The sequence below is a fragment of the Calonectris borealis genome, chromosome 3, assembly GCF_964195595.1.
Source record: "Calonectris borealis chromosome 3, bCalBor7.hap1.2, whole genome shotgun sequence".
Classification (NCBI taxonomy): Eukaryota; Metazoa; Chordata; class Aves; order Procellariiformes; family Procellariidae; genus Calonectris; species Calonectris borealis.
This window is the reverse complement of record NC_134314.1, coordinates 114,734,006-114,751,468: the sequence shown is the minus strand read 5'-3', so window position 1 is coordinate 114,751,468 and position 17,463 is coordinate 114,734,006. Positions and strand designations below refer to the sequence as shown.

Sequence of the window (17,463 nt, the reverse complement as noted above, 5' to 3'; positions counted from 1 at the left end):
AGTTACTGAATTGACAGCAGATCTTTCTTTCCACTGTAAAGTGGTTCCTTAGACACCAACTCTCTTATCCAATGGTAATAGGGAAAGGCAGATTTTTTTCAGAGCCACACACTGCAATGTACTATAATTTTCCCCAGCTAGTCTGGGGGACGATCTCAGACACCTGCTCTCCAGAAACAACCCAAGGCATGTGAATATCCAATACTGCCCTCAGGAAAAGACAGAAAATGAGCATTAATTTCCAAATAAATGCCATCAGGCTGGCTAAGAAACAAAGCAGATGCAATGAGTTGCAAAGCTTAGAGTGGAAGCCTCAGTCCCAGACTGAAGAGAAGGGGAGAACTGCAGTACATAACAGTCAGAGGGACACATGATAAACCATGTCTCATCAGACCTTGAAGTTGAAGAAGAATTTTAGCCTGAAGAGTGATGGTGCAAAACTAGCTAATGCTTTAAGTATCAAAGTCTTCATTTGCAAATAATGAAATGATTTTTAGCTCTGCCTACTCTACGAGCTCAGCTACATAGTCAAGAACAGGCTAGAAAGTAAGAGATTCTGTGCAGAGAAGTTTTTTTCCAAGGTATAGCCATCTTCATCAGGCTTGTTAAGGACAGGATTGGGGGGTTAGAAGCCTTGTTGTTCCATGAGCTCCAGGTTAGCCCTTTCAAGAATCATACTCACACTCACACTGCAGCAGCAGCAACAGCCAGGGTTGGTTAGAGAGCAAAAGGTTTTTTCTATCTATTACAGCAGTTGGGATACCAACAGTGCGTAAAAGGCAAACCCAAGTACCAGGAATTTACTAGTTTTATACATGTGCCTTGCAAAGTAGAACTACACTTCAAAAGAAACAGAAGTTTATTTTTAAGAAGCACTGGGGTCTGCTGGTGTCTATTTTACTTCATTCACTGTTCACTAATTAAAAATAACCTTCCAGTTTATGCAGCAGCTTACTTCTCATTACTTAGTGCTTCAACCTTCTCACTTTTCTTCAGCATGTTCTATCACCCAAATTATACATAAAGAAACATGACATGGCTGCAAGCTCTTCAGAGGAAGGGTAGGCTTCTATTGTATAATCATACAGTGCTTTGCACAGCAAAGCCCTGATCATACAAGCTAGAAGAGAGAGAGGACAAGTTCCCTGTCAACTCTTACGTCAGGTGCTGAAACAGGCCAGCTTCCAAGGCAACTGTGTCAGAAAGAAGCACCTTTAGTTTGAAAGTATTCCCTTCGAGCCAGGGACAATCTCCCTCTCCTTAAAGGGCTTTCTTCCATGTGTTTTTGACTCAGCCATCTCTTCCCACTTGCTCCCCTCCAACTCTTTCTCCTGTGACTGTATGCTGTAAAAGAAAGCTGCTTTCGTGAATAAGAAAGCTGTTTTCATGACAGTACCACCATATCTGGTCTCTGAAGATCTAACTATATATGTTTTCTTGGTGAAGTTTCATGCTGAACCATGCAGAGGTCCCTGCAGCTCCTGCTGTTATTCTGGCTTGTGTAGACACCCATGTAAGACTTCAGCTGGCTAACTGATAGGAGTAGCTGGCTGTCTAGCTGTACAGTCACTATGGGCTAGCTACCCAAGTATTTACCCATATTGACTTAATATCAGCAGTGTTCAAAGAGGAGAAAACACTTTCACAGCAGAAGCCAAGGTAGTGCTGAGCTTGGTAGAGTCGGGGGAGCCAGATATCACTCCCTTTCATAGAGAAGACTGTGCTGCTGGTGTGACACCACTGGCTCCTACTGTAGTCTGAGCTCTGATACAAGACACATATTTTGAATCCTGCATCACAGAGCTCAGCAGGAGATATTTCAAACAGCTGCCACTACTGCACGATGTTGTGGGTAGCTCCTGCGAGCACTCTGAATTGCTTTCCCCAGAAAATTGACAGAAAGCCATCTTAAACAGAAAAGCAGAGCTATGAAATATCTTAGTGCATCTTGACAACTAGAGCTATCCCAAGGGATATCACAGAAACGCCACCCCTTCTCACTGTCTCCCATTCCACTCACTTTATATGTACAACAATGTCTCTACACCAGTGCTTGGCCTTATTCTCTCACTGTAAATCCTTCCCTGCGATGCCATCTCCATAGCACAGGGGAGAGGGGAAGCACAGAACTCACCTGAAGCTGCATGACCACATAATTAAATTTTTCATTCCTTCCGCAGCCAATAAATCTGCAAACATGATCCTTCCCTGAAAAGAAACAGAAACATACAGAATGGAACATAAGATAACAACCCTGTGATCATGGTTTTTAGAAAAATGTTTTCTGATCAAGGGCTTGTAACCATAAGCGGCATCAGGCAGGGAGTTTTGCAGAACAGACTGATTTTGTTTCTGCTTCCCAGTCTCGTAGCTTAGGAGAGTACTGACATTCACAAGAAAACTGCCTGTGAAATAGCCATGAGTGGATATCAGTGTCAGGGATCCTCAAACCCTCAAATTGACATAGGGCACAAGCAAGAGTGTGACAAACTGCAGTTCATACCACCACCACGTGCATGCAATACCACCACAGCCACCACCATCCCTGAAGAAAACCATGGGTAGCAGACATGACCATGTGGTTTCACAGTTTCACTGGCAGCACGTTTAAGCTCATTAGACCAACTTTACTCAGTAAATGTCGACTTTTACACACCACCACTACACTTGCCTATTAGCATTGCTTACCCTGAAACAGCTAAACTAATGCTAGTTCAACATGGACAAACCCTGATTTTAATAGTCAGAAACATCTGCAAAAGAAAGACGCTTATGGAAAAGCTTCATTGAAACATTAAAGCAATTTCATAATAAAAGAAGGAAATAAACCTGCGCAATTTCATGTCGAGTTCTGGCATGGTGTGAGAAGTACAAACTGCATCTATTCAGGCAAAATCAAAACCAACCAGCCACCTCGCAACACTCAGCTAGTCCTCTAGGTTCATTCTTTGTGGTACAAAAGTGCTGCTGCAACGTCTACGTTTCATCACGTGGCGCCAGGCAGGACCTAACTAAAAAAAAAAAAACTGCAGAGGGAATAGAGGCTGTGGTTTCAGATCCTGACTGTAATGGATTTGTGATGGTGTGCTCTGTGTATTAGCAAAAGGGGAAGTATGATGCATGCATTTCTCAAATAGCAGACTACCTATAACAGAGTAAAGGTTGATGCACACCACAATGGTGAACAGTTGGTTCCTGGTGGGGTCTCTAAGAAGGGAAGAGGGTGAGCATCATTGCATAGTTTTGCCCTGTATTTCTTTGCAGCACTTGAGCAATGGTGATTTTAATTAGTTTTTAAACCAAAGCTCATTGTTTGATACTTGTGTGCTTCAGCAAACTGGCAATCTACACAGTCTCAGGCAGGATGGTCAGGCCAGTGCAGGTCCACTCATCCCAGACCTGACTCCTTTAAGTCCATACAGATTCACAGAGACCAGCCTGGCTTACTTACAGACACTCTGTAAGTCCCACTTTGTTTTGCCTTTCAGAGCACCAGGAGATGGATACTGAGGCACAGTCAAAACAATGACTTTTTCTACTGGCAGTGAGAGATACTGTGTGGTAAAAAGGGTAAATTACTCCAATTTTTATTTGCTTTTATTGTTTTAAATAATTGCAAAGCACTGATAGGCAGGACACCACATGCTTTTTATTGCTGGAAAACTACAGACAAGAACATTAAAAAAACAATCCTCTGAAAGGGAGATCCTGGCCACCTAAATCAATCGTTTCAGCAAAACAGGAGTGGTAGTGTCCAATACACTTGATTGTGACTTAAGACACATCCCTGCTAATTCGGTACTGCCTCTTCTGATTTCCAGTATATTCCTGAGACCTTTTTTTTTTTAAAAAAAAAAAAATCAGTTTCCTCCATAACATTATTGTTTTCTGGATCACAACATTTTACAGAAAGAAAAATCATTTAAATTTTTAATTTATTATCTTTGAGAATTGTATGCACGTTTAGGCTGACAACATTTTTCTGCTTACTATAATTTTCGAAAATGATGAACTGACTGACAGTTCTTGATGACCCACATCCCCAAACTGACTTGATTTTATACTGACTCCTCCTTTCAAGCCTAAAATGGGCTCCTACCTGACCTGTTGGTCTTGGGAATTTAGGCTTTCCCTGGAACAGTTCTCCCATGCACTATTCTGCAACACAAGCAACACCAGGAAAAGAAGAAGAAAGGGGGGGAGGGAAGACTGTGCCAATTCCTACATGAAACAAAAGGAATATAACAGAGTGTAGAAAAAGCGGGCCACATTTAGAGGTGGTGTATGTACAGCCAGCTGGTCATATAGATGGGATAAATGCTTGCAGCTTCAACCCCTCTGGGTTTCCGAGGCTTTTACTCATTTTTCAACTAAAGGAGGCACCAGGTTACAACTGTTTGCTCTCTCGGAGTTCATGTCATGCTGAAGTAGCAGATGGAGGCTGACAGTCAGGCGTGACTTTGGGATTACTGCAGATCAGTCCTGAGGCTGATCAGAATTATGAAGCCCACAAGAACAATCATGTTAATAACCTCCCGTGCGGTCAGGATGATGGGACTGTCATACTTTCCTTTAAGGCAGAAGGAAATAGACCTCTTTCGTCACACATGCCCTCCTCAAGCATGAAGATCATAGCACAGAAAGCAGCAAAGCATATTTTAACCCAGAAAAGTAAGAAAAGAGAAAAAAAAGTTTCTTCAACGTATACTTGGTATGGGGAGCCTCACAACCATTTTACTGCACTAACTGCCAGATCACACTTGCTCCTTTGCTAGACTGTGCCACTGAACAGCCATTCTGATATTACAGAAGATCACAAGCTCATACTTTAGAAAATAAGTCCCATATCTGTATTTGCTAATTACTAAAACAAAGGAGTTAACTTCCAACAAAGTAAAGGAACAGAGCAAGAGATTATAAACTAATCTCTTAGTTAAGTTAACTAACTAACATAGCTTGGAGGAATAAGTCAGCCTGATGTTCATAAACACTGACCTGAGAAAAACTTCAGAGAAAATCTGTTTTATTTTGTTTCACATGCATTCATTTTTCCAAGCATTTAGTTAAGGCAATGTTTTAATGTTCACCCATAGAAAAATATTCTTTCTACTGCTGCCTTTAAACTAAAATGAACATAATAATCTCCCATATAATACTGGGTAAGAAATACAAATATTTCAGTTACTGAAATGGTCTTCACCATTCTTGTTCTGAAGGAACTTAAAAAATACAGTCAATAACCATGTCCTCATGTGTAAAAATAACTTCAAGTATCTGGAAAACCTTTCCACCCTAGGATAGATATTCATCACCTTGTAGAGATATGATTAAAAACCCCATGTTAATACTTAAAAACTTCCATTACATGAAAAACTTTCATTACACAGCACTTAAAAAATTAAATGATGATCCTTTTTTGAGTGTATTTTTCCACACGGATCAATTTCAAACTGCTGGAAACCAATATTCATTCCAATCTTCTACTCGTTTTAGTTCCTAATGTATTTTCAATACAGCAACAAAACTAATCAAATAAATAGTAAGAAAGAAAGATGTGACATTAATGTTGCAATTTGAAGTATCTTTTTTTTTTTTTTTTTGTAACAGACTCCGTATTTCCTGCATTTTCACCTGCAGAAAACAAATAAGCACTCTTCTCTCCAAAGGAGTTCAAGAATTTAATCTTTTAAATTTATGCTAAAATTATTTTGTGATTCATCTCCATAGATGAGCTGTCTCATTGCTAACAGTCCACCCAAAACACTGAAGCAACTTCTATTGCATAGATTATCAGAAATCTCATGGCAAAAACTACACTGGAAAAGGCCCAGAGCAACCTGATCTATTTCTTTCTGCTTGGAGCAAGAGGTTGTACTAGAGACCTCCAGAGGTGCTCCCCGCCACCCTAAATTATCCTCCGGATCTATCCGTGTCAAACACTTATTTTTCTTTAAGGCCTGCCTCTCACATCAGCAGCGGCCTCTGACCTCTCTGATCACAAACCCAGCTTAATTCCAGAATCATCAGTCAAGTTTCTTTTTATTCAGGTAATACATGAAGTATCAAAACCAATAGTATACTGCTGGCCAAAAATAACCATCGTGGCACAGCCATCCAGCAGCTCAACCCTAAAGACAACTGCATAAGAAAGCCCAAGTGTTGAGTGACATAACTTGCTTGAGCACTTGGCACTGCCAGGGTCTCTATTATATGCACAGTTCTGGACATAGAATCATTAAGGTTGGAAAAGACCTCTAAGATCAAGTCCAACCGTCAACCCAACACCACCATGCTCACTAAACCATGTCCCTAAGCGCCACATCGACACGTCTTTTAAATACCTCCAGGGATGGTGACTCAACCACTTCCCTGGGCAGCCTGTTCCAAGGCCTGATCACTCTTTCAGTAAAGAAATTTTTCCTAATGTTCAATCTAAACCTCCCTTGGCGCAACTTGAGGCCATTTCCTCTCGTCCTATCGCTTGTTACTTGGCAGAAGAGACCAACACCCACCTCACTACAACCTCCTTTCAGGTAGTTGTAGAGCGCAATGAGGTCTCCCCTCAGCCTCCTCTTCTCCAGACTAAACAACCCCAGTTCCCTCAGCTGCTCCTCGTAAGACTGGTGCTCCAGGCCCTTCACCAGCTTCGTTGCCCTCCTCTGGACACGCTCCAGCACCTCCATGTCCTTCTTGTAGTGAGGAGCCCAAAACAGAACACAGTATGCGAGGTGCGGCCTCACCACACCTAGCTATACAATTGTCCTCACCGGCATTTGGAAAGCTGCAGCTATTTCTCATGCTCTGCATTATAGATATAATACACATTTTACAACTATCCTCTTTTTTATTCACCTGTCAACATCAGTATCAGGTTTATCAGCTTATCACAGATTTTGTACTGTGAGGATATTGGATTCACTTCTGTACAAATATTCTAAAGAAATGGAGGATCCATCAGGACTAGAAATGAAATTAAGAGTTATTTTCATCATCTTCTAACTTTACTGGGAAATGGTGTCTGTAGCTTAGCAAAGCTGACTAGCATACAGTTTTCTTTCCTTTGCAGTTAGCAAGTTTCATCTCTGGCCGGACAAACTAGCTCACTTCAGGGACTTGTCAACTCAGCTGGAGACAAGGAATTTTGAACATGAAAGAAAACAAATTCTATGCTGGAAGTAGGGCTTCAATAACTACATTATCCAATTGTAATCAACTAGGATTTAATCAAGTGGGTTAACCTTGCTAGTGCTTCTGTAACAAATGAATGAACTAAAGGACATAAAAACAAAAGGCTGGTCATCATCTTCTAATTGAACAGTAAAAGGTAAAACTGCCTGACCTTGCATGGCATAATTTCCTCTACTTGTTTCCCAAGACCACTAAAAACTTTAAGATGAGCAACTGATAACAGATCCCACGCAGGGCAAGGGAGAATGGCAAAGAAGCAAGAATTCAACACAGCCTCAAAAGAAGTGTGTTTTAAATCCTCTTTCATCCATCCCATGTCCTTCCCCCATCCTGTGACTCCATGGTTGACACAGAAAACATGTCGCCCAAATGCCAGTTCATTCAAACACCCGTAGGACTCTTCCACGTGGAAAAATGTAGTGCTGGGCAGAGAGGCTAGAGCTACATCAAGTGTCTGAATCTGCCACCCTGTGATAGCCTAAAAGCCTGCCAAGGGTAATTTACCCTGCTTTCCAGCCTTTACAGATAGCTTGGTTACATCAGTCTAGCAAAATACTGTTGAAACATACAAAACGTGTCTACAAAAGTAACAGAAACTAAATCACAGAGAGTTAAGACACCACTTTAACACGAAAAACTCACATATGCAAAAAGAAAAGACTAGGACTGGCAAATGAGAAAAAACAAGATCCCTTTTCTTCCCTTATTTTGTTAGGAAACCCTTACCTGTCCAACCCCTGGCAGTAAACGGGGAACAAGCAACACAGACCTGCTTCACTATCTGCTGTAATAAAATCAGGTACTCAAAAACTACAATGTGACCAGGCTGCATCTTGCACAACTACTCAATATGCAGAAGATCTCTGCACTGCAGAACAAAATTAATCAGAGTCCTACGCAATGAGATTGGTTACACTGAAAAGAAGGCATTTACAAAGAAAATGACACACTGAAGAGAGCTTAGGAATATCTGGCTGCCGAGTGAGGTCAAAGGCAAGTACACGGGGCCTTGTAGCCTCACACCAGGGCAAAATCGCCACCGCGGATGAACAGAAAACAGTGCTCAGCACCAGAATAATCTGGCCATTTTAACTGACAATCTGAAAGTTAGGCTGCTCCAAGGAGAATCCCAGCAAAGGAAACTGAATGCTGTGGCCACATCCATATTTTGGAGAGCCTGTGGACCCGAAGGCATCCAAGTGCACACCTTGTGAGAGATACTTTTGCACCATCCTCTTCTCACAAGCCCTCAGAGTGCTCTCAGAGAGACCTGTCCAGAAGTGGGTAAGGACAGGGAGAATACTTTTGAATTCAAAGCATCTGCTGCTGGGCCTCACACAGCCCCAGATGAGCATCTAGAGCAGACACTGCCTGGTTTGGCATGTAAAGATGGTTTCCACACCCCTCTCTGCAGCAGCCTGAAAGCTAGAGAAAATAATCCATTGGATTTAATCAGGGATACTGGTTTTATTTCTGCAATTAAGGCTACTATTGGAAAGGCAGGCTGACACTGAGATAGCCCAAGCCAAGCACCTCAAAAGCTGTGCAAGAGCTGTTCTAACAGAGCTATTGCATTTTGATAACCTCAAAGACCTCAGAGATGGGAAACAGAATCTGGATAGTATTTCACAGATGCTCCTTTGCCACCTGGATGTTGCTCCACAGCAAATCCAGGGTGGGAAGAAAAGTCAGAGAGAGAGCAGGCAGGTTTCTGTCTGTCTGTATTCCAAAGAGTTAGAAAAGCATTGAAGATATGGAAAAACATCTGCTCTTCTAGAAGCGACAGGACTCTCGTTCCATGTGTTCAATGGCGGGAAACCATCCCATTTTTTCTCCCCATGATTCCAAAGAACAGGAGTTTCAGAGTCCTGATTTATAATAGCAAAGAGGTTTTAAAGCAAGCCCCCATACTGCCTTAAATCATTGCAATTACAATGTGTCAGTGTTGTTCACAGAGTGGCTTTGGGTCATGTAAACTTTTCTGAGCAAACAGACCCAGAAGTTCTATTCCAGGTGCACACCAAATAGTACCCAAATCCTAAAGGAGACAGTCCAAGCCAACAACTGGTCCCTCGGAGAGGGGGACCAGATTAAAACTAACCCAAAGCAAAATCCCCCAAATGCATGCTGTTTTATAGTGTAAAATAAACAACCCCCAGTAGCAACCCCTGGGGTTATCGAGGCAACCCCCGTATCAATACAGGCTGGGGGATGAAGGGATTGAGAACAGCCCTGCGGAGGAGGACTTGGGGGTACTGGCGGATGAAAAGCTCGACATGATCCAGCAATATGCGCTCACAGCCCATAAGGCCAACCATATCCTGGGCTGCATCAAAAGAAGCATGGCCAGCAGGTCAAGGGAAGGTGATTCTGCCCCTCTACTCCGTTCTGGTGAGACCCCACCTGGAGTACTGCATCCAGCTCTGGAGCCCTCAGCACAAGAAAGACATGGACCTGTTGGAGCGGTCCAGAGGAGGGCCGTGAAAATCATCAGGGGGATGGAACACCTCTCCTATGAAGAAAGGCTGAGAGACTTGGGGTTAGCCAGCCTGGAGAAGGCTTTGGGGAGACCTTACTGCAGCCTTCCAGTACTTAAAGGGGGCTTATAAGAAAGATAGAGACGAACTTTTTAGCAGGGCCTGTTGCTAAGGGATAATGGTTTTAATCTAAAAGAGGGTAGATTTAGACTAGATACAAGGAAGAAATTTTTTACAATGAGGGTGGTGAAACACTGGAACAGGTTGCCCAGAGAGGTGGTTAGATGCCCCATCCCTGGAAACATTCAAGGTCAGGTTGGACGGGGCTCTGAGCAACCTGATCTAGTTGAAGATGTCCCAGCCCACAGCAGGGGGGTTGGACTAGATGACCTTTAAAGGTCCCTTCCAATCCAAACTATTCTATGATTCTATGAAAATGCCCAAGCCATACATGCTGGAGATGTACAGGCCTGAGCAACTGCTTCTATCCACTGATCTGCTGGTACTATACTGCTCACTAATGTAGACGTATCTTAAGAGGGTGAAACATAGAAAACCCAGCAAAGGCCCTTGTTACTCTCTGGATAAGCAAGTTGCTAATTCACTTAGCCATACAGATCTTATTTCCACTCGCTTTTTAACATATATGATCAAAAGGCTTGTCTACACTGCAAAACACTTGCAGATACCACTAGATCAGCAACCTTCTCTGCTGGAGACAAGCTGTATCTGCAAGAAGTATTTTGCTAATGCAGCTTAGGTTTGGTTTCAAAATGCTTGACTGCAAAGTAAAAAAGCCCAATAGGTTAAAATTATGTGCAAATGGTACAATCATATACAATTACCTCACTTAAAGATAATTTTACAGTCATGATTAAGGTAATAAAATGAGGGCTTGGCACTAAAATAGTATTCTTCTGTCAGAGAAGCTGTATGCATGCAGAAGTTCCCTGTCCAGATGTGCCAAACTATCCCTGAAACAGTTTTGGAATTTGTTATAGGTAAGATTTTTGTCCCTAGTAGGGTAATTCTCTATTAGCTGTCTATAAAATAATTTTTCTTATTATCTTTTTTCATACTATTACTTTGATATATTATCCCTATACTTACCAACTACATACACACATTTCTTATTGCTGCACACCATGAATTTTTCATGTCTTTTCCATATTGCTTGTTACTTATTGCACATTTTAGAGATAAATATGCATATAAGAATTTATTACTGCAAAAGTCTACTCTCTGATGTGGTTCCTTGGACTCTCCATGACACCCAGTAGCCGGGAACTGCACAGCAGCCTTCTTCAAGGGAGGAAAATTTTCTGATCCTCCAGGTAAACTTAGTCCTGCTTACTCCTTCATCCATGGAAGGGACAGATAAGCCAGAGATAATCAAGCCTCCTGTAGTCAGGCCAAAAGGGTTGCTCAGGCTGGTGCTGATAAACAGCAGAGGACTTGACCTACAGCAAACAGTGGGTAAACACATGGTGCGATCTCAAGTAAAAGAGAGGTCCAAGGTCGTAACCTGTAGTGGCCACCGGTTCTACAACAAGGTATGATTGCCTCAATGCCACCACGGGGTGAGGATTTGGAAAGAAAGACTTGTTTTCAAATGGTGATTCCTCATGGAAGAGGCCTGGCATCATGGAGGATCCCATCTGCTCATGCTGCAATGAAGATACAGGTAAAATCAGGCTCTGCGGAGGGTGCAGGCCTCCTTGAGCAGCAAGGACAGTAGTACACATTGTGATACTTTGGTCAACATTCCTAATGGTACCAAAAAGAGAACGCAATTTCCCTGTTCCCCAAGCAAGCTTACCAACACACACTGAGAAAAGGGCTTTGGTTCAACAGTGCCAAGGCTTGTCAGAAGAGGGGAGCAACAGGACAATGTAAGCCAAACAGTGCTTGACAAAGATGAAAAAAAAAAAATGTTATCTTGTGGTGCTCTGATTAGAATTGGCCAGATAGAGTAGCACCAGACAGAATGTCCTGAGCCCTGAAAGCCCAGCCTTAACAAAGAAATACTCTACAGCAACTCTGTGGGACCAAGAGGTTTTGATTTTCACTAAAATAGTCCATGGAAGGCAAGAAAAAGACAGGAATTTTGCTGGAAACTTTTTGGGTAAGTGTGCAACAACAGGACAACTGAGAGCTTCAGCTCATCACCTGCTTGAGCAAGAAACTCTGTAAGCTGACTTCTGCCCTGGAGGTAACACATATTGATGCTAGCCAGCATGATAGCATCATCTCCTGTATTCTAATAATCCGCCGTTCTACACAGTCACACCCTCACTCAATTCAGAGCAGTTCCAAGTGTACAACCAAATGCAAAAATCTAAATCTCTGCCTTGCTTGCCCTCACTACATTGCTTTCAGACCTCAGCCACCTGCTCTGCGGTTCTCTGGGAACTCTGTGTATCCAGACCTTTCACAGATCAACAGCAAGCTTCCTCCTAATGACCTGCGTTGATTTCTTCTTTGTTTCAATTCTCTTTACACAGCTCAGCTGCATCTATTACAATACAGTGTATTCAAAAAAGGCCTTATCAGTCCTCCTCTTAGAAGAGCTGAACTGTGGAAAACTATTTGACCTTCAAAAATAATTCACTTTTACCTAGAGGCGATCTGTCAAACATTACCCCTGTTTCACAAGACCTGCAACAGTCTCACCCTCTAATTCAATCATATCTCTGGAGATTTTGTGCAAGGGCAGAGGTATAGACACAGACATAGGGCAACAACACTATCTCTGAAGCATGAGCCCTTGGTGACAAGGATACTACTCTCTGCTTCATGGGAGGGAGTTTCCTCAGCCCAAGTGGGAATCCTACAAAAAGGAACATCCCTTCAAAGGCCTATTATACTTGAATGTGTAAACTGTACCTGTCAATAGCTGGTCTTGCCTTCACAAGAAAATCCATGCACAAAGCACTTCAGCAAACAGCAGTTCTCAGCTCCTCAAAGGCAGATTTGGAAATTCCTTGTTTACATCCTCCCCTAGTGATCGGTTTTTAGTAGAAGTCCCCTCACTCTTCCTTCAGCCAGGAACAACTGCAGCAAGACTGCTCCTTTGCACCCTTTGGTATTAAACTGTATCTCATTAGCATCGCAAAAGCCTTTGGGATACTGGCTGGCTTCTTTCACCCTATTCTACTAGTTCACTCCTGAGAATGACTGTGACTTTAAAGATCAACACAGGAAGTTTTAACTTTTAGCTTTATTTATAGTTTCATCGGAGTAAATGGAAAACAGCATCCTGGCATAAGGCAAGTCCCCCTTCAGTGTAATTTCTTAAGTGGAAGCAAGGTTGGACATGAGTCCAGGAAGTCCCATTTTGCTGCTTCCCAGTCAGTTTGAAACCTGCTTATAAGTTTTGCCAGGTTCAACTATAGAAATCGATGGTCCCAGGGCTGACTTCCACATCCAAACCTGGATTTGGAATTTCCCTAAAGCTGTGTTAGGGAAAATTAAGAATAGGCATATCATTCAAATTAACATAGTTCAAACCCCCCACTCCCAAAACTAAAAGGCCTAAAATCACTTCACACTTTGCCTTCACGACAGTCAGGTACATGAAAAATTAACTAATTGCCAGTTTCCCTATAGTCAACCATTTTACTTGGAGACTCTGTCATGCTCACAGTGCTATAGTCAAAAACATTGTCCCAGTCCTCTGGGAGGCAATCAGCTAACCCCATTTCTTAGTCAGACATTGCTTGCTGTATTCCTTATTATCTAATCAGTATCACTAGACTGCACAGACCAGTGTACCAATAGTTCAGTTTAAGTCTTCTCATTGTTCTTATAGCCTGGAGGACAAAAATAGTCCCTGTAGTTGGAACTCACTTGAGTAGGATGCTTTGCAGAATGTAATAACTTTCTGAGATGAATGACTTAATGTAACATAATGTATAGATGGAAGCTGAAGAGAAAATTATAGAAAACTTTGGATTCTAATTGTTAACATGCACAGCGTCCTTTAGCACTTTCAAAGAGCTTTCTGCCTTACCTTGCAGTTTTTTCAGGACAGCCACTTCCATCTTGAGAACTTGCTTGGGCTGCTGGGCTGATTCCACCTTCAAGGCCACATTCTCACGGGTCAGCAAATCCATCGCCTCATAGATCTCCCCAAAGCCACCGCCACCAATCTTCTTCAACTAGAAAAGTACAAAGAGGTTTGGTACAATGTATAAGAGAGACGACATCAAATTGGCTCTCACAGAGCCAGGCACTAGCTTCTTTACTGCATAGGGAGAACAAACTCAGCTCCCAATCTGTGCTGTGCCTGGATCCCTTCACTGCACAGCTAGGCAAAAGTCCAGCTACCCACTTGACTATGCTATGTATAAATTCTTTGCTGTAACAACAAAGAACAAGCCTAGCAAGTGATGACATGTGATACATTTAAAAGCAGATGATAACACCTATTACCTCAATAATGTTCTTGCCAAAATTCAAAGAAAGACCCTTCAAGGAGATAGCAGAACCACTATCCAGACCGTGATAGATAAAAACTGTCATTCCCTCTCAGTAAACACATCTCTGCAGTAAAACACAACCATGGTAGTTGGAACTAATGGTTTCAAGAAATAAGTTAAACTGAAGTTTAGATCTCATTCACAGGATTTTAAATACAGAACAAAACATCCACTGGAATATTTTACAAGATGCTTGACCTCCTCTGCTAGTGAGGTTACTTCAGTGTCAGATTTCAGAGAACTGCCAAGTGCATTACCTCAAAACAGTTACGTACAAGCCACAAGTACAGCTCCATTGTTTCTCATTCTCTCTTTCCCTCTTTTTGTTTTTCTTTTTAATTTTAAACCACACCAAAGGATGCTTTTTGTGTCTCTGAGCAAAATTAAAGACTGTTTCATAATAGAAGGATATCACTACTTGGAAATGAAAACAATTTCAATTGACATAAACTCAAAGCTAAAGATGTCTAAGTTTCAGCATATTTGACATGCACCTACTAGAGATAGATCACCTCCTGTTCTAGAGTAGCCACCCACTCAGAGAGCAAGCTGGGATCTTCTGCCTTTCCTGGAAGGCGATTCCTTGATTCTCCTTCTGCTGAGACTTCACAGCATATGCACATATAGTTATACATATGCATGTATAAGACAGACTCCTAACGTGTTGCAAGTGTCAATGTCTATGCCAGGAAAATTATTTTATATTTGTTTCTCTTAGATATATTTAAAGCATACTATGCTATCCAGGAACAAACTCAGGTTTACAGCAGAGCTAGATCAGGGCTCCTTTGATCTGCTTAGCACTTGCTCATTGAACCTAGCTGCAGCCCTTCCCTTCAGCATTTCGTGTTCCCTCTGTTCACAACTGTGCAGAAAGCCCTGAGCACTGCCTCCTTCCAACAGCAGCAATAACCCTTGAAGAGAAAAAGAAGTTTAAATCAGGCATAGTCAAACATATATCTTACACAATGTTTAATGAGGTTTAGATGATATTTTAGTGTCTTCTGCACCACAGAAGGCCTGTCCTGTGCATCTGTCCAGTTTGCTGAACAAAGAGCCCTGCCTCTCAGGAGCAGGTTTTTTTTCTTCTTAAGGCAACCCAAACCATTTGCTTTTCTGGCTCCCAGGTCAAGAAAAACAGCTCTGCATGAAGAAGGTAGTACTTTCCATATTAACAGCCTGACTATTGTCTCTGAAGCTATTTCCTGATAACCCTTTGAGAGCTACTGTCCAGAGCCATTCTTCTTCTCCTTTTATTTGTTACTTTTCCTCACAATCTTCCACTGGGCTAAACAGGCATATTCATACAGTAAACAGCCCAATAACTAGGTCACCACATATTATTCACAAATTATTACAGTGCAGCCCTACTTCTACTGGGAAATTCACACTAAGTGAGCTGGCTATTAAAAAATCTTTCTATCAAAACAATGCTACATTCAGCATAGCAACAACATGGCAGCTAATACCTCAGGATTCAGTACACAAGATCTTCTGTTGCCAGACATATTAATGACACAGAAGTGAAAGGGAAAGCTGCAGAAGGCAAAAAGTTTAGTCGGGATCTGGAAGGACTCTGAGGAAGATTAAAAAAGCTTCACTGGAAAAATGGGTAACATAACAAGCAAAAGTCAACAGTAATAAATATAACACAACATAGCTGGGACAGAGAAACATCTTGCTGGGCTGCAAATCCAAGAAATGGATCTGGGGAGAAATATTGCTGAGCCAGCACAGACACACACAATGATCCTTTTTCATTCACTGGCCTTAACAGGAACAGGTCCCACGTCCAACACAGTTGTCAAAATGCAAAGCTACTACAATACAAATGGAACAACACAGTAATATGATTAGGATAGCGGCACTATAAGGATCTGTAGGAAGGTCTAGTAATCTACAATGCACAATATCAATCACCTTGCTGCTAGAGGCTCTCACTGAGTTAGGAGTGGTTCATTTCAGGATGATCAGGAGCCTGGAAAAACTAAGGAGACTAGAACTGCTACCTCAGAAAAAGCAAAAGAACATGTGCATCAGAGAAGCAGGTTCAGGGAGAAAGGTACAGGTATTGAGACTGCTCACCTGGGAAAACAGCCAAATCAGAGGATACATATAAGTCTACAGAGCAACAAATGCGAGATGACATGAGATCAAGATCAGAGCTTCTGCTGAATCAGAAAACCGATTTTATGTACACATTCCAGCCAAAGGATGCACCTCACTGTCCAAGAGCCCTCAAGCTGCCCCTGCTTCCTCACATCCTTTCTCACCCTCTTATGGAAATTATTCTCTGGCATACTTTTCCCAGCACACCAGATGGTCCTATTCATCATTACCAGCACTTCCATCCTCCTTGATTTTTCAGTAACATCCATAGGCCATCAGCAGCCATTTCCTTTTCTTTGTTGCAGAGCAAGTTGTTATCTTGCAACTCAAGGTCTTGGCTGAGGTCAGGGGCTTACCACACAGGCATTCCCTCATTGCTTGGGTACTCTGTGGGAGTTCACTGTCTAAGGTGAACTCAGCACAGCCTTCTGCTGGACACAAAGGAGAGATGGGCCATATACCACTCAAGAAAACAAACGAATAATGAAACCGTTAAACACAAAGTCAAGAAAGAGAAGGAAACATCTAACGAGAATCACTTAAGTGGTAATCATGAGCCACCAGCCCATGCTAAGCTTCACTGCTCTGGGAATATTCTCTTCTCATCCTGTTTCCTACCTTCCACCAGTCCATTTACTGTTAAGACCGGGATACAGGCTGACAACACCAGCAGGATTCATTCTACTTAAATGCACGAGCCTATATGTGAGCTGGGTGTCCAGGTTTCCATTACAGCCTGTGGAGTCAAGTGAACAATTCATCTGACCAAACACAGGTATCTATTTGGACTTGCACATAGAAAACTAAAACAAGTAAGCTGCATCTTATGAGGTCATAAGATGACCTCATATGCATCATATGAGGTTCAACAAGACCACATGCTGGGTCCTGCACTTGGGCCACAACAACCCCAGGCAACGCTACAGGCTTGGGGAAGAGTGGCTGGAAAGGAAAGGAAGGAAAAGGACCCAGAGGAAAAGGACCTGGGGGTGCTGATTGACAGCCGGCTGAACATGAGCCGGCAGTGTGCCCAAGTGGCCAAGAAGGCCAATGGCATCCTGGCCTGTATCAGAAATAGTGTGGCCAGCAGGAGCAGGGAGGTGATCGTGCCCCTGTACTCGGCACTGGTGAGGCCGCACCTCGAATACTGTGTTCTGTTTTGGGCCCCTCACTACAAGAAGGACATGGAGGTGCTGGAGCGTGTCCAG

At 42.4% G+C, this 17,463-nt stretch overlaps 1 protein-coding gene across 1 annotated transcript in view; it reads right to left on the bottom strand.

Annotated features, from left to right (window-relative positions):
• Positions 1 to 17,463, bottom strand: part of TTBK1 (tau tubulin kinase 1) — a 114,605-nt gene that overhangs the window by 80,732 nt on the left and 16,410 nt on the right. Inside the window, exons 3-4 of the mRNA XM_075147399.1 lie at positions 13,678 to 13,825; positions 2,135 to 2,208 (exon numbers count right to left, since the gene is read on the bottom strand). Of these exons, the coding sequence (XP_075003500.1) occupies positions 2,135 to 2,208; positions 13,678 to 13,825 (222 nt within the window). The remainder of the gene's footprint in view (positions 1 to 2,134; positions 2,209 to 13,677; positions 13,826 to 17,463) is intronic.